The sequence below is a fragment of the Narcine bancroftii genome, chromosome 14 (genome assembly GCF_036971445.1).
Source record: "Narcine bancroftii isolate sNarBan1 chromosome 14, sNarBan1.hap1, whole genome shotgun sequence".
Lineage (NCBI taxonomy): Eukaryota > Metazoa > Chordata > Chondrichthyes > Torpediniformes > Narcinidae > Narcine > Narcine bancroftii.
Genome location: NC_091482.1, coordinates 69,816,895 through 69,844,083, shown reverse-complemented (window position 1 = coordinate 69,844,083; position 27,189 = coordinate 69,816,895). Strand labels below are relative to the sequence as shown.

Below are 27,189 nucleotides of genomic sequence, written 5' to 3'. Positions count from 1 at the left end.
ATTCCAGGTTACAAAGATGATAGAATTATTGCTTTGAGGTGCCCCCTGATTCTGTTGCTTTGGTGATCATGGTGAGACAGCCATCAGCAATGCACAGAGGCCCAACTGCAGCTGGCCACCCAACCCTCAGGCCCAAAATGTCTTTACCTCCTCTGGACGCTGTGAGACTGGCTGGGTTCCTCCAGCATTTCTGTGCATTATTGCTGTCAGGAAGTGTTCAGCAACCATCGTTTAGGTAGGCATCGATTCTCATCAGAGATGGGCAGCCATGTCACCCCTCTGTTTAAACACAGTTTAAGCAGACTCGCCTCATCAATTTAGCTTACCCTGTTCCATCAGCTGTGGAGGGTTGAAGCTGCAATAGCACTGAATCTCTCCCTGTCATTGTGAAGGTAGAAAAGAACAAATGTGCAGCACAATTAAAGCTGCCAATCCATCTAAAGGTACAGGTGAGCTGGTGAGGGCTTGGCAGAATCCTCCCCCAACCTCACCAAATCCCACCCCTCCAATGTCCAGTTTTATAACATAACAATTACAGCACGGAAACAGGCCATTAGGCCCTTCTAGTCCACACTGAACCAAACACCCCTTTCTAGTCCCACCTCCCTGCACAATGCCCATAACCCTCCATCTTCTTCTCATCCATATACCTGTCCAACCTTTTCTTAAATAATACAATTGACTCCGCCGCCACTATTTCTCCCGGAAGCTCATTCCACACGGCTACCACTCTCTGAGTAAAGAAGTTCCCCCTCATGTTACCTCTAAACCTCTGCCCCTTAATTCTTAACTCATGTCCTCTTGTTTTAATCTTTCCTCCTCTTAACGGAAATAGTCTATCCACATCCACTCTGTCTATCCCTTTCATAGTCTTAAATACTTCAATCAAATCCCCTCTCAACCTTCTACACTCCAAAGAATAAAGACCTAATCTGTCCAATCTCTCCCTATACTCTAGATGCTTAAATCCAAGTAACATTCTGGTAAACCTTCTCTGCACTCTCTCTACTCTGTTTATATCCTTCCTATAATTAGGCGACCAGAACTGCACACAGAACTCCAAATTAGGCCGCACCAACGTCTTATACAATCTCAACATCACCTCCAAACTCCTATATTCCATGCAATGATTGATAAAGGCCAGCATACTAAAAGCCTTCTTCACCACCCTATTCACGCGAGTTTCTACCTTCAGGGAACGATGTACCGTTACTCCTAAATCTTTCTGCTCTTCTGTATTCATCAATGCTCTCCCATTTACCACGTATGTCCTATTCTGATTCTTCTTACCAAAATGAAGCACCTCACACTTATCAGCATTAAATTCCATCTGCCATTTTTCAGCCCACTTTTCTAAGCAGCCGAAATCCCTCTGCAATCCTTGAAAACCTTCTTCATTATCCACTATTCCACCTATCTTAGTATCGTCTGCATATTTACTAATCCAATTCACCACCCCATCATCTAGATCATTAATGTATATAACGAACAACAATGGGCCCAATACAGATCCTTGAGGCACACCACTGGTCACCGGCCTCCAACCTGACAGACAATTATCCACTACCACTCTCTGGCCTCTCCCTTTCAGCCAATGTTCAATCCATTTGACTATCTCAAAATTTATACCTAAAGACTGCACCTTCCTAACTAACCTTCCATGTGGAACCTTATCGAAGGCCTTACTGAAGTCCATATAGACAACATCCACTGCGCTACCCTCATCCACATTCCTAGTCACCTCTTCAAAAAATTCAATCAGATTGGTCAAACATGACCTTCCTCCCACAAATCCATGTTGAGTGCTCCTGATCAGACCCTGTCTATCCAGATGTTTAAAAGTACTATCTCTAAGAATTTTCTCCATTAATTTACCTACCACAGACGTCAAACTTACAGGCCGATAGTTGCCAGGCTTCCTCCTTGAACCCTTTTTAAATAACGGTACCACATGCGCAATGCGCCAATCCTCCGGCACTATCCCCATATCTAATGACATTTGGAAAATTACCGCCAGAGCCTCTGTTATTTCCTCCTTCACTTCTCTCAATGTCCTGGGGAAGATCCCCTCTGGTCCCGGAGACTTATCCACCTTTATATTCTTCAAAAGCCTTAAAACTACACCTTTTGTAATCTCTATATTCCCCATATTTACCCAATTTGCTTTTTTTATCTCACATCTCCCAATATCCTTCTCCTTAGTGAATACCGAAGAAAAGAAACTGTTCAATATCTCCCCCATTTCTCTAGGCTCCACACACAGTTTTCCACTCTGATTTTCTAAGGGACCAATTTTGTCTCTAGCTTTCCTCTTACCATTAACATATTTGTAGAACTCTTTTGGATTAGTTTTCACCCTGCTTGCCATAGTTTCCTTGTACCTTCTTTTAGCTTTCCTAATTCCTCTCTTAAGATTCCTCTTACATTCAATGTATCTTTCAAACATCTCCTTAACTCCATGCTTCTTATATCTAATGTACGCCTCCCTTTTTCTTCGAACCAAGTTTCCAATATTCCTTGAAAACCACGGCTCTCTCAAACCTTTTGCCCCTCCTTTTAACCTAACAGGAACATAAAGCTTTTGCACTCTCAAAATCTGATCTTTAAAAGACTTCCATCTCTCTACTACATCCTGCCCATAAAACAAATTGTCCCAATGCACACCCTGCAAGTCCTTTCGCATCTCCTCAAATCTAGCTTTTCCCCAATCAAAAACCTCAACCCTTGGCCCTGACTTCTCTCTTTCCATAATGACATTGAAGCTGATGGCATTATGATCACTGGACCCGAAGTACTCGCCAACACTAACCTCCGTCACTTGACCCATCCCATTTGCCAACAGTAGATCTAACACTGCTCCTTCTCTGGTCGGCACCTCTACATATTGTTGTAAAAAACTATCTTGCACACATTTCACAAACTCTAACCCATCCAGTCCTTTCACAGAATGTGTTTCCCAATCTATATGTGGAAAATTGAAATCTCCCATAATGACAACCCTGTGCTTATCACAAATATCTACTATCTCCCTACAGATTTGCTCCTCTAGGTCTCGGTCCCCTCCGGGTGGTCTATAATACACTCCTACAAGTGTAACCTCTCCTTTCCTACTCCTCAGTTCCACCCAAATAGCCTTCATGGATGTGCCCTCTAATCTATCCTTCCTCGGCACCGCTGTAATATTTTCCCTAACAAGCAATGCAACCCCACCTCCTCTTGCCCCTCCGACTCTATCACACCTAAAGCAACGAAACCCAGGGATATTCAGCTGCCAATCACATCCCTCCTGCAACCATGTCTCACTAATCGCTACCACGTCATACTTCCAAGTATCAATCCACACCTTCAGCTCATCCACCTTTTTTACAATACTCCTGGCATTAAAATATATGAATTTCAGAGATTTCCCAATTTTTAATCCCTGTTTTCCCTCATCTTTAATAACAACATTATTTACTTTTCCTGCCAATTGCCCTTCATCTTCTTCCAGAGCATTTCCCTTCTCTATCACCTGCCCATCCATATTCAAATACTTACTACAAACTTTCTTTGTTTGCATTCTAACCTTCTCCTTACTGCTCTGTACTATTTTGTTCCCTCCCCCCAACCATTCTAGTTTAAAGGATCCTGAGTAGCCCTAGCAAATACCTCTGCCAGGATTCTGGTCCCCCTGGGATTTAAGTGTAACCCGTCCTTATTGTACAGGTCACATCTCCCCCAAAAAAGGTCCCAGTTATCCAGAAACTTAAAACCCTGCCCCTTACTCCACCCCTTCAGCCACGTGTTAATCCTCCACCTCATTCTATTTCTATTCACACTGTCACGTGGCACAGGGAGTAATCCAGAGATTACCCCCTTTGCGGTCCTTCTTTTTAACTCCCTACCTAACTGCCTGTACTCACTTTATAGGACCTCTTCTCTAATTCTCCCTATGTCATTGGTACCTACATGTACCACGACCTCTGGCTCCTGTCCCTCCCACTTTAGGATATCTGGGACACGAGCAGCAACATCTCGGACCCTGGCACCAGGGAGGCAAACCACCATCCGGTTCTCCTTGCTGCGTCCGCAGAATCCCCTATCCGTCCTCTTAACTATGGAGTCTCCTACCACAATTGCCCTCCTCTTCCTTTCCCTCCATTTCTGAGCTACAGAGGCACAGCCACTGTCGCTCCCCCCAACCTTGATGTCCCCCTCAACAGTGCTCAAAGAGGCGTACTTATTGCTGAGGGTTACATTCACAGGGCTCCTCTCTAGCACCTTACTTTTTTTTGTCCCTCTCCTAACAGTTACCCACCTTTCATCCTCCCGTGGCCCTGGCGTGACCACCTGGCTGTAACTCCTGTCTATGACTTCCTCTGTTTCCCTAACCAGCCTGAGGTCATCGAGCTGCAGCTCTAGTTCCCTAACACGGTCCCTGAGAATCTGCAGCTCGACACACCTAGTGCAGATATGGACATCCAGGAGTCTGGAAGACTCCAGGACCTCCCACATCCGGCACCCTGAACAATTTGCCAGCGACTCAACATCTTTCGAGGTGACTTCTGTCAATAAGCTCTTTTTGTAAGAATTGTCATAGGTGTGTCAAATTGCAATTTAGCACTAATCTACATGAAAATATATCCAGTTCACATCCAGGTCCAAATAACTCCAATTATGCCAGGGTTGTTTGACACAGATAGTCACCACCAAGTGCACATCACATAACACTACGGTGTCAACACAATCATGTACAGTTCAAATGTTCTGAAACTGTCATGTCCTCAAGAATGTTGTGGAGATGAAGGTGAGAAGCTGCACTAAAAACAAAGGAAAAGTGGTTTCTCGTGGACTTTCAATAGGCTTCTTGTTTGTCCTCATCAGCCAACTATGAGCCGACAAAATCAGCGGGGAGAACCTTGCGGAGCAGTTGGCCAAATCCACTGAAGAACAAGAATAATCCACATACAAGTTGGCTTCAGTCTCATTTCATATCCACTGCCGATCTAGCCAATGAATCACTTCAACATTGAGCTCCAGCCTATCCCGGTGATGTAAGGAACTCTTGTTTTTTTCTGGCCTGCTCATCACCCATTTATGGAGCATCATATAGAACATTGCCTCATAAGGCATTAACAGTCAGTTTGGAAGAAAAAGGTGAGAACCCTGTGCCTCATTTTTCTTCCACAGCACAAGCTTGTATGCCTCTTTCTCAGTGTCTTCTGGTTAGGGCAGCATAGCGCAACACTGTTACAGTGGCAGCGATCGGGGTTTGAATCCCATGCTGTGTGTAAGGATTTGTACATTCTCCCTGTGTCTGCATGGGTTTTCCCTGGGGCTCTTATTTCCTCCCACTATTAGAAACATGCTGAGATTGTAGGCCAATTGGGGTATGGGCTCGTGGGCTGGGAGGGCCTGTTACCATGCTCTACGTATGTCTAAAAATAACCATACTAAATGCTAACTTTTCATGTGAAAATGCACTTGATCATCTACTCCAAACCATCACTGAACTTCACATTAAATTAATCATCAATGTCCCATTTTGTAATCAATTCCCAATAGGCACCCTCTATCCTCCTTTAGAGTTAGATCCAGATACAGTATCATCATTCAAGGGCCTTGCTGTTCAGCGAGGGTGATCCTGTCTCTCCACCTGTCATGATCTCTGACCCTCTGAAGTATAGTTGTTGCCTCCCCAGTTCTCCTTCAGTGAAGGCTCCATCAGACAGCATGGGATTTGAACCCCGGTGCTGATCGCTGGCACTGTAAAGACGTTGTGCTAACCACTATGTAAACCATGCCACGTGTTTTGTCACAATACTTCTCTTAATCTATTGCATCAAAACTCTGTACCTCATCTTCAACAATCTTCCCATCGGGGCTCAGATGATCTATACAACTGTTCAACCTTTGGCACTGACCAAGGTAACCTCAAGCTCTGTATTCAAGTCACAGCATGTGTCCAAAGGCAGACATTGATGATGAAATTCACCACTGCCTTGTTGCAGGAGAAACTTTTGTCCATTGAGGAAAAGGAAATTAAATGTCAGGACCTTGAATCGGTTTTACAAATATCAGCAATCCCTGGCTTCTTCTTTGCTTCTGTCACCTGGGCAGGCATCACTATTACTGGGAAAATATCACCAAAACCACATCTACAAAATCCCCCTTTCATGGTAGGATAATCACGTCAATGTTAGTGTCCTTCCCCCAGCCCAACCACCCCAGCATCAAATCCTTACTTATGCTCAGGTGATTAAGTCTGGCAGGTCTCGTTGTTCATATGTTCACAGGCATTCTATTCCAGGCTTTGTCACTGGATGAGATTACTAAGTACAAAGAGGAAAGGTTTTACGGATGCATTCCAAAACCTCCTTGTAAAAAAAGGAAGAGGCTCTCCATTGAATCCGGGAATCTCTTCCTCAGAACTCACCAATTACCCTCTTCTCCAACTAATCCTGTCCCAATTAAGGACAACTTTGCAGTTGCCTCATTGCCTTCATCAGCCAACGCAGAACCCACAATGCAGGGTGGAAGCTGATCATCCTTTCTCTGGAGGAAATTCCCAAGAGGAAACACCTCAGATCTTTTTTGTAAAGAATTGGCCTTAAATTCAAGGCTTCTTTTCCAATTTTGGGATATAGTAAAGGGATACCTGGTAAGTATAATTTGGAATGAAAAGCAAGTTCTTTTTCATTAGAAACTCTGACTTACATAAACTACAGTGACAAGCAACACTTGAGAAAATGATTTCCCATTTGTTTCTTAACCACAAAACACCATATGGTTGACAAGTTACCATGAGAAAAAAAATCTCTTTCAAAGCTTCTTTCTAAATTGAAGTATCTTTGACACAAGAAAAGCTCTTGAAACTTATGTGATGCTCCTTTGAGATTTGTACCAAATGAAATTCTCATTTTTTTTGCAATTTATTGAAATCTCAATTCTTGGCCATTTACCTGGAATAATCTGTTGGTTCAAGTAGATTTCTCTTGAAAACCAACTGTGGCCACATCTTAAATAGGTAAAATTCTAAAATTGAATTTTGAAATCCCTTTTTCCATTCTTCCTTCATAATTGTAACTCAATACATCCCTCAAAAAGTGAAAGTAGGAGTTGGCACATTCCAAATGTCGAATATGGGAGATTCAAATCGCCTTTCTTTTGAAAAAGAAAACCTCAAGGTACACCCTCATACAGGCCACTAAATACATTTCAATTGGAGTGCTAAGAATCTCTTGTTCCAAGCCTGGATATAAGCTCAGAAAGCTGAGGGAACTCTGGGGTTGGGCATTGGGTGAGGTCCATTGAAGAATCCAGGAGATCTGCTTTTGATGAAATCACTTTGTTTGAGAATCACTGATGCTGCCAAACATTTTGCAGAACCTTGGATCATCATGACCTTAGAAATTACCGCCTTGAATATTGAGCCCTGGGGCATGAGTCCCCATGAGACCATAGCTGGCACTTACCCTTGATCCACCTGCCCATTTTGTTTAAATGTTCAAGGAATTCATCAGGTAAAAACTCTTAAAATTAAATCTATTTTTAAACCTTTTTTAAACCTTTTTATTGGACTACATCAGTGTGTCTGCTTTGGTAAACACCTGCCTTTTCTCTGTGGGACGAAACTAGAACTTCCTGAAGCCAACACTCTCAATTTCATTCACTATTGATATGATCTGTCCTCAGCCTCATCCAGTCTCAGGCTGAGGCCAAATATAAACTCAAGGAAAAACTCATCATATTCCTCCAGGAGAGCCTTAAACCTAATAGCATGGATATTAGTTAAAACCACAGGAATGCTGGAGGAACTCAGCAGGTCCTGCAGTGACCATAGGAGGTAAAGATATAGAATTAACGTTATATAACATTGTAACATTACCATTCCACTGGTACTTGAAAACAAGGAGGCCAGTGACTACAGTACTAAGATGTTCTGCACAGGAGCTTCAAGAAAGCCGACATGGCCCCATCAACATGGGAGGATCTGGCTCAAGGTGGCTCGCAGTGGAGGGACGCCATCAGCAAAGGTGCGGATACTGCTGAGAACAAGCTCAAAGAGGTATAGAGGAAAGGCACAGGAGGCACCACAATGGAGCTTCTGCCCCTGCTGCCCCTCCAGGACTCACCTGCCAAGTATGTGGCAAGCAGCGCCCGTCAAGGATCAGCCTTTCCAGCCCCTCCAGGATGCACGTGTCAAACCCCACAAACTGACTGGAAGGAACCTTCTCCATCCTAGGGGATGGATGGCCAGAAGAAATAACATTATATAATGTTACGATATTTTTCTCTCTGTATTGCACAAATCTGTTTGTTTACATGTGTACATTGAGTACAGTTTTTTGCATGACCATTATAAGTGGTAATTCTGCCTCGCCCACAGGAAAAAGAATCTCAGGGTTGTATGTGATGTCATGTATATACTCTGACAATAAAACTGAAATCTGAGAGACTCTCCCCAAACATCCTTTGAAGAGAGGAGGAGAACTTCCTCAGGGTAATCATCCTTCAGAGATTTTGCAGTGGAGCGACTAACATGAACATTATTTTTTCTAATATTAGGTGACCCTCACCTCCATTATTTCCATCTCTTCTTTTCCTGTTCCTGTCCATACTTTAATCTCTATTTTTTACTCCATTTCCAATAGTCTCTCCCTGTCTCTCTACCTCTCCCATCTCCAAATTGCTATCACCTCAGCCCCTGCCCAGCTTCTCTCCCCTTTCACATAGAGGTAATATCATTCCCACTTTGTTTTTGTCTCGATAAAGAGTCCTGATCCAAAATGTGACTGAATATTTCTACATGTGCATATTTCCTGGGCTCCCTAAACACGTCATTGCTTGCTCAAGGTTCCATTGTCTCTCAAAATGGTCACTTGCAATGAAATGGCATTGGCACCAGTGGAGCGACCACCATTAAGGCTGGTTCTGGAACTGACGTACGTACGTGACAAGGAAGGAGAAATGACTCTGGACTCCACAGGCAGAGCAATCACAAGTGAATCTGAGAAAAATTCTCTTGGTCTGTTGTATTGCTGAGTTGTATTTTGAAAATACACTTCTAATCATGTTAAAATGACCAGAGAAAATCTCATCAATGCATTGACATGAATATTACGTACAGCAAAACCCCGTTACTGGAATTCAAGCAACCCGCAAATAAAATGGCGGAAAATAAATAGGTAAAAAAATACATAAGTTTAAAATTAGCACACCTCACCATTAGTTCTCCATTCATGCAACACACAGTCTCAAGCAACTGGGAAATTCACTTATCCAGTATCTACCAATCCCCATAGGTGCTGGATACCCGGAATTTTACTGTACTTCACTTATTGACTTGCATGGAAATTTGACCACAGAAAAATCTTGAGGGTTTAAATAAGATGAAGCTGGGTGCTGATAAAAAAATACAACCCCAATGGCAGCAATACCACATTATAGTGGATACAGTGGTCAATGCACCTCAAATAATTATTGAGCCAGACTGTAACTTAATTGGAAGGATTAAGGATAATAAGGATAATAACTTGAGGTTTTAATAATTCTGAGCATTTCATTGTCCTTTAATTGGGGAGAGAGAGTGAGGAAATTGGGTAGAATGAAAACCCCAGTTCCTGATGTGAGAGGTCAGGTTCGCTCCTGACTAAACTCATGCAGCCATTTCCTCTTTCCATTTCATTACTTGGCAAGAGATGTTGCTGTGTTCAGAGCCCAGAGCTGCAGGTGGCTGTTGGTTGACGTGAGAACTTTCCTTCTCACAGCTTCTCAATTTAGGATCAACGCAAGTCATGACTCCAGCTCATTGGTTATTCAGACACCTTCCTTGTAAATATGTCATTTGCTTTAGTCTTATCTTCTGATCACTAACAGAGGACAGAAAGGTGCAATTCTCTTGATAAAGGCATGGAAATATAATCAATTAAAGACAAGAAAAATGGAAAGAGAAGTCAATTGGGACTGGATGACAATAGGCTTGGATTTTTCTATAGAATAAGTACCGATTGGAGGAAGTCCTGCCAAACAGTTGATGGTGCCGCAACATTGAACAGCAATAAGAACTAACATTCTTACAAATGTATTTAATGTTGTCAAGATATTCTCTGTTATTTGTTGCCCATTGCTGTCAAGGGCATAATTCAGTATCTATTCCTAATTGTCCTTGACTTTAATGGCATCCTGGTCATTTCAGAGGACAGTCAGGAGCAAATCACACTGGTCTGGGTCAGGAGTCAAGTTACAGATCAAACCAGCTAAGGATATAAGCTTATACTTAATGAACATCAGTGATTTAGCTGGGTTTTACTTTTTTTGGCAACATGACTGATTCTTGCTTTTTATTCCAGATTTATTTCTACTACAAATATAATTTTTTAATTGCTGTAGTGAGATTCAGCTCAAGCATTGGGATCGTTATCTCAGGCCTGTGAATTATTGAAGTGCCGCTCAACCTGTGGGTGGGTAACAGCCCTCTGGTGCCTCTTCACTGCTGATAAATCCATTGGGAAACCTGCAACAAAACTTTTAAGCTCAACCTCATGAATCCAGCTTTACACTGTCACTATGGCATTTATTCTTTGATAATTATGTTGTTTGCTACAGGGATGAGTGTGAATGAGGCCAGCCTCAGGGCCAGCATATGGACTTGTGCTAAAGAAAGCATGTCCAGGAACAAACTACTTGCAAAATTTATTCCTGTCCCAAAGCTAAGTGATAACACATTGATTCGCTCTTACAGCCCAGAGCTGTTAAACATAGGAAATTCAATCGATTCTTTGACATTTCACCATACAATTTCAATCCTTTCAGTTTCACTTAAGAATCTCCATCAATCCCACCAGGGTTGTAGAGAGTTCTGGGAAGCTGGTCAACCCCACTGCCGCTCCCATTGGAAGCCTGGTACCCCAATCTTCCCAACTCATGTGAAAAGATTTGCAGAGGCTGATGCTTCCCAAATAATTGGCAGATAAAGTCCAACCCAGATTAAAAAGAGATTAATTGTAAGATGCGGGTCTCTGCAGGGTAGAGGAACAAAGACATGGAAGTACCATGTACCAATGACTAAAACCTGTTCTACAGGTTTGCAAGGTCATAAAGAAAACAATTCTAGCACAAGGGTCACATTCCAGGGAACAAGAGGACGGCTCTGTAAATGGAGAGGCAAGGGGTGGAGATTTGGAGGAAAGAAGAAGAGGGATGGGGAAGAGAGGAAGAATGGGAAGTTATGGTAACCAGGTATTGCACCTTGGGAAGGTCACACCTGGAGCTCTGCACTTTGAGGCTGAAGGATGACCTTTTAGACATATAGAAGATTATGAGGTTCTATTTCCCATGGTAAATAAGGTGAGTAGAAGAAAATTTAAAGGGGATCCAATGGGTATGCTTTTCTCACAAAGTGTGGTGATATCAGGAACATGGTAAAATCAGACACGATAATGACTTTTAAGACACATTCAGACAGACACTTAAGCAGGCAGGGCATTGAAGCACATGGTCCTAATGCGGACAAATGGGATTGGTGTGGATGGGCAAAAAGATTAGCATGGACGTAGAGAGATGAAGGGCCCATTTCAGTACTATTTGACAGTGATACAAATACAAATCAGGCAAGAGAATCACTAAGCATTCTCCGTCTGCAATAAAACCCACCTTTAAGTATCCTCTGAGACTTGACGGAAAAGCTTTTTGATGTATTTAGAATTTACAAAGACCTTGTCTAATGATAATGGATTTTAACATTTCGTAACTCCCTTGAGTCCAAGATAGATTACAATGGTATATCTAAAGTTGAATGCTATTTACCCCTTCAGAGAGCCCATAGCCCATAATTCAGTCTTTGTGAATTGTGGTATTTTCAAAATTCCAACTCATTTTGATCTTAATTTAGATGCACTATTATCTAGCACTTCAAATCTAGCATCAGAAATAATAAGGCCGAGGAACAGGAGTGCACATTGTGTGAATATATAAAATATTACCTACATTAAAATTAAAGTTTTATATGTCCATTATTTCATTATTTTGGCTAGAACAAGCGCTTCAGGAAAGTGAAAGGAAAGACGACATTTTACAACACTGTCAATAATGATCAGTTACTGCCATTCAAACCTCAGGGAATAGAAGATCTGAATCTAAAAGTAGGAATGTGCAAATCAATCACTTTTAATGAGTACCATAATGGCAAAAGAATATTGTTTAATTCAGTTACAGAAAATCCAACCGCAATTCTGTCAACAGAAGTAACATTAGTTTTGTACAATAAATATAAACCGAACATGAAGGCTGAAATTTATGCATTTTGGACTAAATATTCTGCAATAAATGTTAATCAACTGCCAGTAAAATCTTCTGTCACTGAAAATGAATTATCAGATGAAACTCTCAGGTCCAGCAACCCATGACCTGACTGGTGCCAGACTACAGCAAAACCAAACCACACAATTTCCCCTGATCATCCTCCTCTGACCAGAGAAATTTTCCTTTGAAGTAGTGACACCACTTGGGTCAAGTAAGAGTTCAGAGGACTGTCTTTAACTTGAAGTTTCCATGAGTTCTAAATGCTGTTGGCTAAGATTGCATTGTTGCATTGGAAGGTTAATGAACTGCAGCTTGGTGTGGAACCAGTACAGAGAATAATACTGTAGATCAGATACAATAAGCTTACAGATGGACAACACAACACAGATGAAAGATTGTACATAATTCTTGAGAAGCTAGAGATCTCTGGGAGTATTTCCCTTTATTGGTTCAGGCACTGGACTATGATGGAACTGCATAGAATAGTTGTTAGACCACAACTACAATTTTGCAGACACACATTACAAGAAGTTCCATTACAATGAGACAGAATATAGAAAGGAGATAGAGGGACTAGCGGCTTGGGGGCAGAGCAACAAGCTCTCCCTTAATGTCAGCAAGGCAAAAGTGTTGACCATGGAACTTAGAGAAGAGGGGTGGAGAGCATTTCCTTGACCACATCAACAATGCTGAGGTGTGAACGTTTAGCGGGTAGGGAGGGGGTTGGGAAGGAGGGAAGGAAGGGGGGGAAGGGGAAAAAAATGACACTGTGTATATTCAAGAGGGAAATGTTTGTGTGTATTTTGGTTAATAATTTTTTTTAAATGCTGAGGTGGAGATAATACATAGCTTCAAGTTCTTCGGTGTAGGCAGCTCCAATGACCTGTAATGGTCCAACCAGGTTAATATAATGGCTAACACATCTATTTCTTCAGAAGCCTGAGAAAATTTAGCATGTCATCCGTGTCCCTCAACAACGTCTACAGATTTACCGTCAAAACCTATAGGAAGCATCACTGCATAATATCGGAATAGTTCTGCCTGAGACAGCAAGAAACTGCAGAGCTCACCAACGCACAGTCCCACCTCCCCTCCATTGATTTCATCTACATGACCCATCGCCAACTGATTAAAGGACTCATCCCACTCAGCCCACGCTCACTTCTCCCTCCTCTTGTTGAAGTGTGAACTCACACACCACCAGTTCAAGGACAATTTCATTCCCATTCCTATCAGATTCCTGAATGAATCTCATACGAGTAAAATAATGTTGGCCTTGCTCTGTTCCAAATGATTTATCTCTCTGTAACTGCACAGCATACTGTTTTTTTAATCATGGTAGTCTGCATGGGTAGACAAGATCTACTGCTTTAAAACCAATCTTTCTTACTGATCCTCAATATACATGACAATAATAAACCTGAACTTGAAGCCTGCAACTACACAAAGGGTACGAGAGATTATGTACAAGGTGTTGTCAGTGCTGGAAAATATAGTGACGAGGAGACTCTTGCAAAGCTGGTGTTGTTTTCTTTGGAACAAGGAAGTCTGAAGGGAGATTTAACTGAAGTGCAGAAAATTTATGAAAGCCCAGTAAAAAAAAAGACCCATTTTCCTTTCCACAGAGGTTAGTAACTAAGGGATGTAGATTTGTTAAAGGTTCCATTATTGTCACAAAGCACTACATTTTGAATGGAACATACATGAAATTCTTTAATTTTTGTCTACTGTAAGGCAGACAGAGAGCCACTTTGACAAGCCCTTCACAGAAACCTACAGCACCTGGTGTTCCCAGACGGTCTCCCCTCCGAGTACTGATCAGGTCTGAGGTCCGCTTAGCTTCCGAGATCAGACAATCTCAGGCATATTCACCTCATCATGGCTATCCCTCGGGTCGAGGATGATGGCTTTTGTCCCGTTGATCCCACAGAGTGAAGATGCCTGTCCATGTATTTGTTTAAAGTGGACTTGATGTTGCACTCCAAGAAGCACACGATACTTCACAAATTAATGAACTAGTTCCAATGGCGTGGAAACTATGATGATTGGAGCGAATGGATTTGTTGCTGCCTTCATCCGCCTTCACATCCGTTGAGTTCAGAGTAACTTCGTCTGCCTATTCCACCGTTGAGGACTTGGTTGGATTGCTCTTTATCAAGAGACCTCACCCGTGAGCTCACTGTTATGGATGGGCCTACCAGGAGCACAGCTCCAGATGGCATCGCTCTCGGGATCATAGGACCACACAAGATGCACCGCCACGATAAGGTGACATTCCACGTATTCAGGCTATTAGGCTTGTTAAAGATTGGAAGGGTTTGTGGAATATTTTTTTCTTTCAGCTAGTCTGTGGCTTTGGAGCTCTGTGAAAAGGTACTGTGGGCAGAAACTTTGGGCACTTCTAAACAGTATTTGATAAGCTAAGTCCAGGACAGAGGGATCTTGAGGTCCAAATCCATACATCCCACATGGTCGCTGCTCAGGTTGATAGAATAGTAAAGCAGGCCTATGGGATGCTGGGCTTCATTAATGGGGGATTGAGTTCAAGAGTAGAGTGGTCATGTTGCAACTCTACACTGAGAAGACTGTTAGAGTATTGTGTTCGGTTCTGGTCACCTCATTATAGGAAGGATGTGGAAGCTATGGAGAGGGTGCAGAGGAGATTGACCAGGATGTTGCCTGGATTGGAAAATATGCCTTTTGAGGCAAGGTTAGCAAAGCTGGGACTTTTCTCTTTGGAGCAAAGGAGGATGAGAGGAGACTTAACAGAGATCTACAAGATTCTAAAAGGCATAGATAAGGTAGAGAGTCAGCAACTTTTTCCTAGGGAGGGAGTAGCAAACACCAGAGGACAACTGTATAAAGAGAAGGGAGGAACATTTAGGGGAGACATCAGGGGTAAGTATTTTTTACACAGTGCTGTGGGTTCCTTGAATGCATTACCAGGAATGATGGTGGAGGCTGGGACATTCGGGACATTTAAGAGACTTCTAACAGGCACATGGATGGAAAAAATAGGTTATGAGGTTGGGAGGGTACCATATTGTTTATGGGGTATGTATATATCCAGGGCTGTCATGTGCTGTTATGTTCTTTGTTAAGCCCCAAAAATGTCAACACCTACACACCAATGAATGAAGAGTTTGAAAGTGGAAATCAATCTGGTCTATTTGTGGGCAAAAAGACATGATGGGTTTAATTGCCTTTTTTCGTGCTGTAAATATCAATGATCCTTGATTGTTTATCACAATCCAAAGTCACTGTTGGAAAGCACAAATGAAGGTTTTCCTGAGCTTTGTTGTAAAATGTGACAACCCATTTGTTCAGGTGCCGCAGCTAATTCAGAAAATTATACAACTAATTTCACTTTAATTAACTACTTTGTGGGTTACACTCATAAATGTCCTCAAAAGCAATTTCAATTCTACCCCCCTCCACCCCGTTTTTTAAAATTAGTTCTGTTCAGTGAAATAAAAATCTGAGATGAGACCTTCTGTTTCTCAGAGATGTAGCAGAAAATAATGAAGGAAACGAAGGTGACGAATAGGTGGGATGGGAGATCGGTCAATGACTGTGGCACCAATCCAAAGTAATTCCAACAACTCATTTATATTGACATTTTCAAATGAATCCCCTGACGAAGTCTGAACCCCCATTAACACCAGTGAGGCCAGACAGGCAATAAAAAGTGCTCTTTTGCATGATGCATTTCTAAGCGAGAGACAAAATTTTAAACGTGCCTTCTCATTATATGTATGCTTGCACTGTGAGGCTAGTGCAAGACACCAAATTTTATGACAATAAATTCTGATTCTGATTCATGAAATGAACTGCCTGATCAACAATGCCTGGCAAGTAAAGGAGACATTTTTTAATCCTTAAAGAGTGATGAGAATGAGGACACTGGGAGCATTGGAAGTTGGGTAAGCAAATATCGGAGGTTACGTTTATGAGAAGGCTGAACAAATACAGGAAAGGAATGAGAACAGAAGGCTTTATTGATAGATTTAAATAAGGAAAAAAACTGACCAAACTTAGAATGCTGTTAGGTCAAATGGCTTTGGTCTCATGACACAATACCAGAGCAGCACAGTTAGCGCCACACTGGTATAGCGCCAGCAATCAGGATCAAATCTAGCACTGTCTGTAAGGATTTTGTACGTCCTCCCCGTGTCTGTGTGGATTTTCCCCAGGGGCTCTGGTTTCCTCCCACCCTTCAAAACGTACCAGGATAGTATGTTAATTGGGTGCAATTGGGAGGGATGGGCTCATGGGCTGAGAGGGTCTGTTACTGTATGTCTAATACCCTGCACTTTGTTTTACTGTAACATTGTGTGTTTATTCTTTCATTGCTCGCTGCACTTTGAGAGGTTGACTTCATTGGATTACACACAAAACAAAGTTTTTTTTAAACTATATCTCAACAGACATGACAATCAACAATTCAATTCTCTGTATGCCACAGGAGGTGGGCAGGGATGAATGAATGCTGTCAGAATGAACAGGTCATGTCTGTCCTCAATCAACTCAGAGAAAAGTGAAATCAAATTGTTGTAAAATCAAAAGGAGAAAGAAGGTAATGGCCAAGAATCAAGATGGGAATTCAACATGGATTGCAGTAGAGAGTTCATTTGGGGTTAGGGAAAGTAATGTTTCACAAAGACCCAAGGCCTTGTTTACCTCTCTCCATTAAATTGACCTCAAAATGGCAAACTGTTTGTGCAAATTATCAGGGTATTATTTGTCCACTCACCCATTGCCAACTCACATTCAACACTAATAAATGAAGAACACGCCACCATCTCAATGTGGGCTTTGGGTTAAGTTGCTTCAATGCACCACTTCCTCAGCCAAGTTGATACCTCGAACATGATGGGAAGTAAAATATAAACTGGAGATTAGAAGCAACGTCACACCCTGAAACAGTGCATTGTGTGGGCATTATCAAACACAAAAGGAAAAAAAACCAATCCAACAGCACTTTACGGAATGTCAGCATGAACACCCCTCAACTGTATTTCCAACAGGGATTAAAGTAAAAACACAAAGCTGGAGAAACTCAGCAAGTCAAACAGTGGACTTTACACACCAAAGGTAAACAAACATAACTCACGTTTTGGGCTCAAGGTCACAAGATATAGGAACAGAAGCAGGCCCTTTGGCCCATCGAGTCAGCTCTGCCATTCTATCATAAGCTAATCCATCCTCCCACTCAGCCCCACTCTCCAGCCTTCTCCCCATAATCCTTGATGCCCTGACTAATCAAATACCTGTCAATCTCTGCCCTAATTACACCCAATGTTTCCACAGACTCACGACCCTTTGGCTAAAGAATTTTTTTCTGTATCTGTTTTAAATTGACACCCTTTTATCCTGAAGTTGTGCTCTCTTGTCCTAGACACCTCCACCATGGGAAACAACCTTACCATGTCTACTTTGTCCAGTCCTTTCAGCCTTCAAATGTCTCGATGATGTCCCTCCTCATCCTTCTCTACTCCAACAGCCACCAATTGTTCCTCATATGGCAACCTTCTCATTCCTGTTAGCATTCTAGTAAATCTTCTCTGAACCTTCTCCAACGCCAGCATGCCCTTTCTGAAACAACGTACCCAAAACTGTACATCACTACTTTAATTCTCCACCACTGTATTTACAGTACAGGTATACCCACTTTACAAAACTAGAGCATTCCTAGGAAACCTTTCATAAGCCAAAATGGCGTAAAGCAAAGACCCATTCACTACTATTGGAGGCTAGTTTTGTAAAAGCAAAAACCCATTCAAATCCTTTCATAAAAGTGATCACAGCTTTGTTTGTAAAAGTGAATTTTTGTAATTTGAGTATTCGTAAAGTGGGGTATACCTATACAGTATTTTTTGTCTTTTAAACTAATTATTCTTAATGCATGTGCATTAGTTAGCCCTTGCAAGAGCAACCAGAAAATACACTTATCCTGCATATACCAATCTCCATAGGTGCCAGATACCAGGGGCTTTACTGCATCAGAAATCAGGTCAAATAATAGAAATCTTTTCACAATGGATTAGTGCCACATTTGGCACTGAAGCTCCAGTCCCTTCAGTAGAGCAAAACGTACAATGCCCACAAACCAGTCTTGTGTCTTATAATGTGAAAGCTATACACTTGGAGCCTTCATGATCTAAAGTTAGATGTTTGCAGAAATAATTTTGCTATTTTCATGCTCAATCACGATCTATTTTCTGCTTTTCTGATGACTTGTGAATCTGTGCTGTTGGTTTACTGCAACATTCATGCATTACATTGTTGAACATCTTGTTAAACTATCAAAGATTGTCACACAGAACAATGATTTAAAACAGCTTCCCTTTATTCTCTGACAGCCGAACTCAAACAGGCTTTGAGGGACAAGTTTTATTTTCTATGTAGCACTTTATTAATATATGATGTGAACACATAGTGACAGACTTATTCACACTCGGAGTGGGTTTGATGGAGGCTGCAAACAGGACAAGCCCAACAGATCTGATATTTAGTCATGGTGGGTTGGTTCCTGAAGGAATAGAGGATGTTTACAGCAATGGTGCATCCAGTTTAGTTGTGAGACATCCCACCCATGAATATCCACGTTCACTCTTTCAGTTTTCTGATTGTTGTGGCTGGACAGTTTGATCTGTATCTTATTAAGTAATGAGCCAGGTTCAAAGGTCTGAATAACAAACTCCCTGCTCCTATTTTGTGTGTCCTCATGAATGAGGAGAGCAGATGTAAATCAGCTTGGTTGTTATTGATTGAATTCCTGTTGGAAATATCAATAAAATGTTTTGCTGCGCTGTCAACTATCCCCGATACAGGTCAGTGCAGAAGGAGTAGCCACTTGGGTGAAGTTCTCAAAGATGTCCAAATACGTGCCTGAGGTGATGTTCCTCAAAATAAATATGCAAACAAATGAGCTGGTGAGCAGTGGGACTGAAGAAATAGGATTAGTGATCGTTTGTATCTGATTTATTGGATCTGAGGTACCATTGATACATTTATTTCTGTCATTCTCCAAGAATGGTCTACTTCAGAGTGAAAATTTTATTTATTTTTACCAGTACAGTGATATCACAGCCCCCTATTCCCAATCCAGTTTACACTGAATGGTTTGGTCACCAGTTTAACAATATGCCCCATGCCATCTTATTATACAGTAACTCAGGTTTATCTTAGAAAAGCTCTCTGTTGGGGCGTCATGTTGAAGTTGTTTAAGACATTGGCGAGGCCAAAATTGGAATATTATGTGCAGTTCTGGGCACCTAATTACAGGAAGGATATCAATTAGATTGAAAGAGTGCAGAGAAGATTTATTTGGATGCTGCTGGGTCTTCAGAAGTTACAGGGAAAGATTAAACAGGTTTGGACTTTATTCCTTGGAGCGAAGAAGAATGAGGGGAGATTTGATCGAGGTTTACAAGATTATGAGAGGTACAGATGGATGCAAATAGGCTTTTTCCACTTAGATTGGGGGAGATAAATATGAGAGGTCAATGTTTTAAGCTGAACGGGAAAGGTTTAGATGAAAATTCTTCACTCAGAGTGGTGGGAGTGTGGAACGAGCTGTCATCTGATGTGGTGAATGCTGGCTTGATCGTGTGTTTTAAGAATAAATTAGATAGGTACATGGATGGGAGAGGTCTGGAGGATTATGGAATTGGAGCAGGTCAGTGGGACTAGCAAGATGATGGTCAGCACAGACTAGAGGGGCCAAATGGGCTTTTTCTATTCTGTAGTGTTCTATGGATCTCTAACCCGGAGACTGCACCCATCACATTTCCCTACCATTATGGGCTTTCATTCAATCCATCCGTCCATCTCTCTACCACTTGATTCGTTCACATTTATTTCCTTTTTTTCTGTCTCATGGCACATTATGGTAATTTAATTTTTACCGCTGCTGTCAGTTTACATTACTAACTACAGCAAGAAGGAGTTCTGGAACATCTTTAACTTGCAATACGACATATACTTTGTTTTTTTTTACATTCATTACCCCTTCACAATCAGAACATGGACCATTCTCATTACACATCAGTGTTTAAATTCTCAACATAGGCTCGGCAGTTTTTGAAGCCATCAGTTCATTCATTTTCATGTTCATTTTTTTTCTAATACAGGTCAACTCCGATTATCCGAAATGATTGGGACTGGGCCGATGTCGGATAAACGTTTTTTTCAAGAACTAGTTTTTTTTTAAAAAACAGTCCAGTAGCAACAGCAAATCACTTGTAACAATGTTTAAGCAACAACAAACAACAAGGGAAGGCTTTTTAAGTATTAAAATAATGTTTAAATCTCACCCAAAAAAATGCTGGCCAATGGCAATCACCGAGACCTCCCCACCAAGGTTCCTGCTCTTACCTGGGAGCCTGAGGTCCGCACTGCCACCAGGAGCCCAAGGTCCCTGGTCAGTTCAGCTCCAAAACAATTACAGATAAATGAGAATTTCTGATTTGTTTTGGATATATTGATTTATTTGAAGTTTAAAGATTTTTTGGATATTGAGGATTTTGGAGAATCCAATCTCAAGTATTCTAGTTGTTCTGCATTTAAAATCCCCCTCCGAGGAATAATTACGTTCAATCTTGTACAATAGGATCACAGTAGAATTAAGTGTGCCGGGAGAAATTCATAGCCAGGTTATTTAGTTTGTACAAATAGGATCTAAACAGATTTATATAGGTGTGAACAAGTTCAGGCTCCATTATAGCTTGAGGCACAATTGGGGCCATTGCCACCCAAAATCCTAGAATTTCAAGGTAATAGGCCCCAACTTCTTCCTGGATAGGAAGCCCGTTCTCCATTCTGCACACCCATTTGATCTGTGCAAAACTGCTCAGCTATAAACGACTATAACCTGAACTTCACAATCTCTCCACACACAAAATGAAAATGCAAACATTTATCTATAAAATCAAAAAGCTTTTTACACAAAACTGCACCTTATCTCCCTCCATTGTTTAATCCTGACATCATTGTTTAAAAGGTGTCTTTTCTTAAGAAATAATTCCAAGATCCTTTCCTCAATCATCCCCCACTTATGCTCTCAAAGAAAGTGCATCACATTAATTGCTCCATGGGACAGGAAATCAATTCTGCCTTTAACTTTGCCAGAAGTTTATCTTGTTAGACCTTTGCCCACCGCCCACAATCCCAACATTTCTATGATTTCAATCACACATAACTAGAATCCTTAATTTCTGTTACTCTTCTATATTGAAGCAGAAGCAAAATTATCTTCTGTCAGTTTAATACAGAGGGCAGGATGAACCGCAAGCTTGTGCCACCACTACAGTGCCATCAATTCCTCACTCTGTCACATTTATTCCGAAAGATCATGTGGGAAGTAGTAGAGCAATAAGCTACCATATTACAGAGAGGCAAGATGCATTGAGATTCATTGGTGGCAATTAAATCTAAATACCAGTGTTCAAACATTGTCAATTAGCATGGCCCTTTTATATCAACCAGTTGAGCCATCCTTACATTTTACACAGTCAAGTGTGAGGGCTGCTTTAAATGTCAAATGTAACATTAGGAGCTGCATGAAGAATTTAAATTCATCAGTGTGGCAGGGTGTCTGTCACCTTAGGTCAGAGACTCCAAAAGGAAAGGGACAGGCACTGTTACAGACATGAAGTAGGTTTCATCAGTGAATCTGTGCCTCAGGACGAGTCAGGACTTCCTGCAACACTGGATTCACCTTTGGTTTGATTTAAGCAGAAGGGTAAAGAATAGCTTTCAATGTACAGTGTGGAGGGTTATGGACTGAGTGCAGATCAGTGGGACTAGGCAGAATAATGGCCAAAGGGCTTGTATCATTCTATGGTTTGAAATAGATACTCCTCGTTTTGTTATAATCCCATCTGATGTTACTGGAGCAGAGGTCTTTGTCCATTCCACCACCCCTGTACCTGTGTGTACTTCCCAGGCTACAAAGAAGCTATGGCAATGAGGAGGAGCAGTGAAGAAAATATACGCAAGTGCTGGAGAAATTCAGCAGGTCCCACAGCATCAATGGGAGGCAAAGATATACAACCACTGTTTTGTGCCTGAGCCCTTCATCAGTGATCTTGTGTATTTACTGCAATTAGCATCTCCAGACTTTCTTCTTTCATGGAACAGTGAAGAGATGGTTTTAAGAAACGTAACCAGGAAGGAGATTGAGATATATGTGTAAGCAATTCTGGAGCATGGATTCCAGGCTTTTGAATGCATGGTCACCAATGGACAAGATAAATAGTGGGAAAATTGGCAAGAGGAGGAGAAAGACATGCAGAAAGTTTCTCATGTCTGAGGAGTTAACAGAAAGAAATGGCATAAAATTGTCAAGAAAGGTGTGAGGGATCAGAATGGAAGGAATTAAGAACAAACCTCAGGCTTGCTTTGAACAATGTGAACCATTTTCCACAAGTTCAAAAAAAGCCACTTTGTAATTGCTAGAAATTGCACCAAAAAAAACGTTCTTATATCTTTTAAATCCTTTCAGATGCAACGAACAATCCCTTTTCATCAAACCACATCTATGACTGAAGTCCAAGATAGGAGCTGTCATCAACTCCCATCTTGTGCAAAGTGAACTTAATGATCTACACTCGAGTAGGTAATGAATTGTGATGCTGTGTGATGACCTTTGTTAAGAAATTTTTTCATTTTGACTGGAATGAAGGCTGGTTCTTCCAGCTTTAATATAAAAAGAAGAAATTGGTTTCCTTAAAAGCTGCACTGGTCATGATGCTTTGCATTCAACTTTCTTCCAACATCTCTTAAGATGAGGTGTCACAGTAGAAAATTAATCTCCTAGGTTGGGGTTTAAGACAATGGAACTGCTTTGTGAGGAGACAAGAAAACTTGTTCTCTGGAAGCAGCTACAAGATTAGGAAGTCAGATGGTGGAGGATGGGGGGGGGGAGGGGGGGAGAATGCTGATGGAGGCTAAGTCAACAGGGAGAATGACTAGAGCAACAATGGGTGTGGTCATTTCAACTAGTGCAAGGGGGAGGGATCAAACTGCTGCTGGAACACAAGGGAGGTGGGGGAATGAAATGTGGCAAGCTTTTTCTATATTCCAGTTTGTTTCCATTTCTTTCTTTGTTTACATTCAGCTCTTTTGTTAATAGAGTTTATTGCACAACCAATAATTAGAAATTTTGCCAAGAAAAAGAATCTCAGGGTTGTATGTGATGTCATATATGTACTCTGAACTTGTGAGAAGATTCTGAGCCTGAGCTTTTACATGTGTGTAGCAGACTGAGTATCAGAGACATGGTAACACAATGGGTAGGGCTACTCGCTTAGCAGAGCATTGAAACAGTAAGATGTTTGAATTCCACCATGGATTTAAATTTATTTTCAATTTAAATTTTAAACTTTTTAGATGTTATTTTTTTTAAATTTTGGACATACAGCAGTTACAGGCCCTTTTGCATTTTGACCGGTGGAAGGAAACTGGAGCACCTCGAGGAAACCCACACAGACATGGGAAGAACATACAAACTCCTTACAGACAGCGCGAGATTCGAACCCAACCTGATCGCTGGCGCTGTAACAGTGTTATGCTAATTAAACTTCAAGTTTAATATTGAATAGTCAAATCAGCTCGTCTGAAGTCACAATAAACCATGAAACAACGAGACACATATGGCTCAATAAGGCTTTTCAGGATGGAAAGGCCGTCCGCTTTGCTGAATTGGCTCAAATGCGAATCCAGACCAACAGATGTGATTGAGTGTTTCTTCAGTTTAGTGATAATTAGGGATGAACAGTAAATGCCAGTGAGAGCCATATCCTGCAAACGAATAAATAAAGTTCTCAGGGTGGAAGCCAAAATGAAGGAAAAATAAGGAATTGTAATGAAGACTGAAATTAATGGAAATATTCTTCTTGTCTAATGAGTTGCTAACCTGCTCTTGTATGGGAGGGTTCTCAATAGTGCAAGATGTCCAGGAGTAACAACTCAACACCACTGGAAGTTTACTACATTGTTACAAATGGAAATTTATTAAGAATCGATAAGGGGTGGCGGCTCACCATGAGGCAGACAAACCGGCCCAGCTTGTAAGCCACGCGGCGGGGCAGCCGGGCAAAATGGTGCCTTCGGGGGTTTCCCGTCCTTCCAGCACGGGGCTCAGAAACCCACGCCCGGGTGACATCAGCGCCCTCCAACGCGGTTCTCAGCCAGGTCTAGGCTGGGAATATAAGTGCACCCCAGCAGCCTGCAATAAACCAGTCTGCTTACTGAGCTCAATCTGTGTGTGCGTGTTATTACAGGAGCATGGAGCTGCCGCTACAAAGGTTCCATTTCTTCAGATATTTCAACAAATATGCAAGATGATTCAATTGTTCCAAAGGAAATGAAAATTCAGTGAATTTGACTTCCAACACAGTGAAAACCTGAATGATAACATGTTAGAAGATCATGTGATTGTATTGTGGAACAGGTTATGCATGGTTATGGACCAATTATTCACCATTGGTTCAATTCTTATAATAATATTTAATTGCTGAGTTAATAGAAACAGCAATTTCAAGAGGACTGTTGTGACCCCTCCTTTCATCAACATCATCTTGAGTGGAAGACAGATTGAAACGTATTTTAGAATTCCATTCCAGATACACAACCATTTGATATAAATAGAAGACGCTGATAAGCACTCTCTTTGCTCTATACCATCTAATCTCTCTCCGAAACTCTGCATCTATTTATTGTACTATGTATGAGATGGCTAATTGGTCTGCTCATGAAACAACCCCATCATTGCACCTTGATACATACGATAATGAACTTGAATTTGAACTTTAAGGGCATAAAATACTTCCCAGTGATTAAAGAATGTCTACATTTAACCTATCTCATTTTTATGTAGATATTGATTCACTATTTGAAATGCAAAATTTTTGAAGCTTCACAGATCCATGTTTTGGGAATACTCAAATTTAGAGAGTTTTTGGAAAGACAATTTCCAAACTTTATCCATGATTTTAAAATCAATATAGAACCTCGTCCTTTAATTACTCTGTTTAGTTTTTCGTGTGAACCAGATAGAGCTCTGTCCACAACTCAGGGAAAAGTTTTAGCTCTCATGGCGCTGATGGCCAGACGAGCAATTTTACTGCAATGGAAAGATGATTCCTCACCTACCGATGGTTACATGAGGTAATGTCTTACACAGGCTTGGAGAAATATTGATACAATATTAAAGATAGAGCATTTCGATTTGTAAAGATGTGAAGCCTAGTCTTTGAATACTATCAAGATTGGAAGAATTAAGAACTCTGAAAAGTCCAGGAGTTTGCTGTTCAATGTCTGGAGATCACTAGCTGATTCCAAACTTCCTTTTGTATAACTAATGGTAACCTTGATTAGTGGGAGGAGGTAGATCAGTTTTAGTTTTATAGGTTTCCTTTTTCTTCATTCATTTTGTCTTTTTTTACCCAAATAATTTGGTAAATGGGTTTGAATTATATATATTATGAATATATTAATTGCTGTTTTTCATATGAATAGGCAACTGGATAATACTGTGATATCATTTTTTTCTGATTTTCTTTACGTGTATATGAAGTTTATACATTAAACTCAATAGAAATACTTTAAAAAGAATAATGCTGTTCTATTAGGATATGATGGAAATTCTCCTTTGCCCTTAACACTTTGACAACAATGATTCAAACAAATTAGTAATAGAATTCTCCATTGAATCATCAGTTGTTCATTTTGTTGGTCTGAATGACTTTTCGAGGATACTTCAGCACAAGGACTGCAAACTTCAATCAAGGATCACCGCTTAATCACAACACTTCATTTAATTCCTGATGTAAATTCTCTCCAGTGCTCCCCAGCAACATTGCAACAATCTGGAATTAGCCAGTGCGGACATTCCATTGTCTTTACTCACCCTTCATTCCAAATTTGGAACGCCGTCCATATTTGTTAATCAGAATGAATAAAACGAGCAGGAGAATGCAGGCAAAAGCTGCAAGTCCAACAGCAATAGAAACCTGTTGGAGAACAAAGTGGAGGATCAGAAATGGTGCTTCGAGACTTCAAAGTACTTTAGTCCCACTATCATTAGGCAATCTCTAATGTGCCTTTGATGAGAAGCAATCTGGTTTCTCTTTATTCCTTTGAAGTAACAGCCATCAAATATTCATGGAGCAAAATCTGATTAAAGCAACATTCTAATTAATCAAGTAGCAAGTTCACTGATATATTGGGCTGGATTGATACTTAACACGGGCAATGGTTCCATAGGGAACTGGTCGTCCTCCGAAGTTCAGTCTTGAAATGCCACGGAAATTGGAATCAAGCCAAGATAGGAAAGTTGGCACCTCTCTCCCACTCTAAAGGCAGTGGCATCTCTGGGTTATACAGACCCAAAGGGACCAGATAGATCTTTCCAAAAATTAGTTTACTCCTTTCAAGTGTCTCTGAATATCAGAAATGTTTAAAAATCATGAAAGAGGACTTAGGCAGCACTCAGTTCATTTTATGGGCCAGAGGTGTGCCCCAACCACCCCCCTACCCCCTACCCCCACAAAAAGGTCGTGTGCTCTGTCTCAGGAAAGGCCAGTGTGCAGTAGGGACACAATCTCAGAAGTTCATGTTGAATTTCTTGGCAAAGCAAACCACATTTGGTCCTGATGTCGGGGGCATCAGTGTGGGGAGAAGGACCACATGGGTTTCTATGCACCCGCACCCCCCCCCCCACCACCGCAAATTTTCCAGTTCCCTGCTACAATTCCAAGTTAGAAGTAGACACCGTGATTGAAGTAAAAACACAAAGCTGGAGAAACTCAGCAGGTAAACAGTGTCCTTCATATAGCAAAAGGTAAAAATACATAACCAATGTTTCAGGCTTGAGCCCTTCATTAAGGTACCTTGACCTAC

At 41.2% G+C, this 27,189-nt stretch overlaps 1 protein-coding gene across 20 annotated transcripts in view; it reads right to left on the bottom strand.

Moving 5' to 3' along the window:
- Positions 1–27,189, bottom strand: part of LOC138749886 (NT-3 growth factor receptor-like) — an 894,662-nt gene that overhangs the window by 377,926 nt on the left and 489,547 nt on the right. For all 20 annotated transcript variants that reach the window (XM_069911895.1, XM_069911896.1, XM_069911893.1 and 17 more), the window contains one exon: positions 26,198–26,300. In XM_069911895.1, coding sequence (XP_069767996.1) covers positions 26,198–26,300 — 103 coding nt within the window. The remainder of the gene's footprint in view (positions 1–26,197; positions 26,301–27,189) is intronic.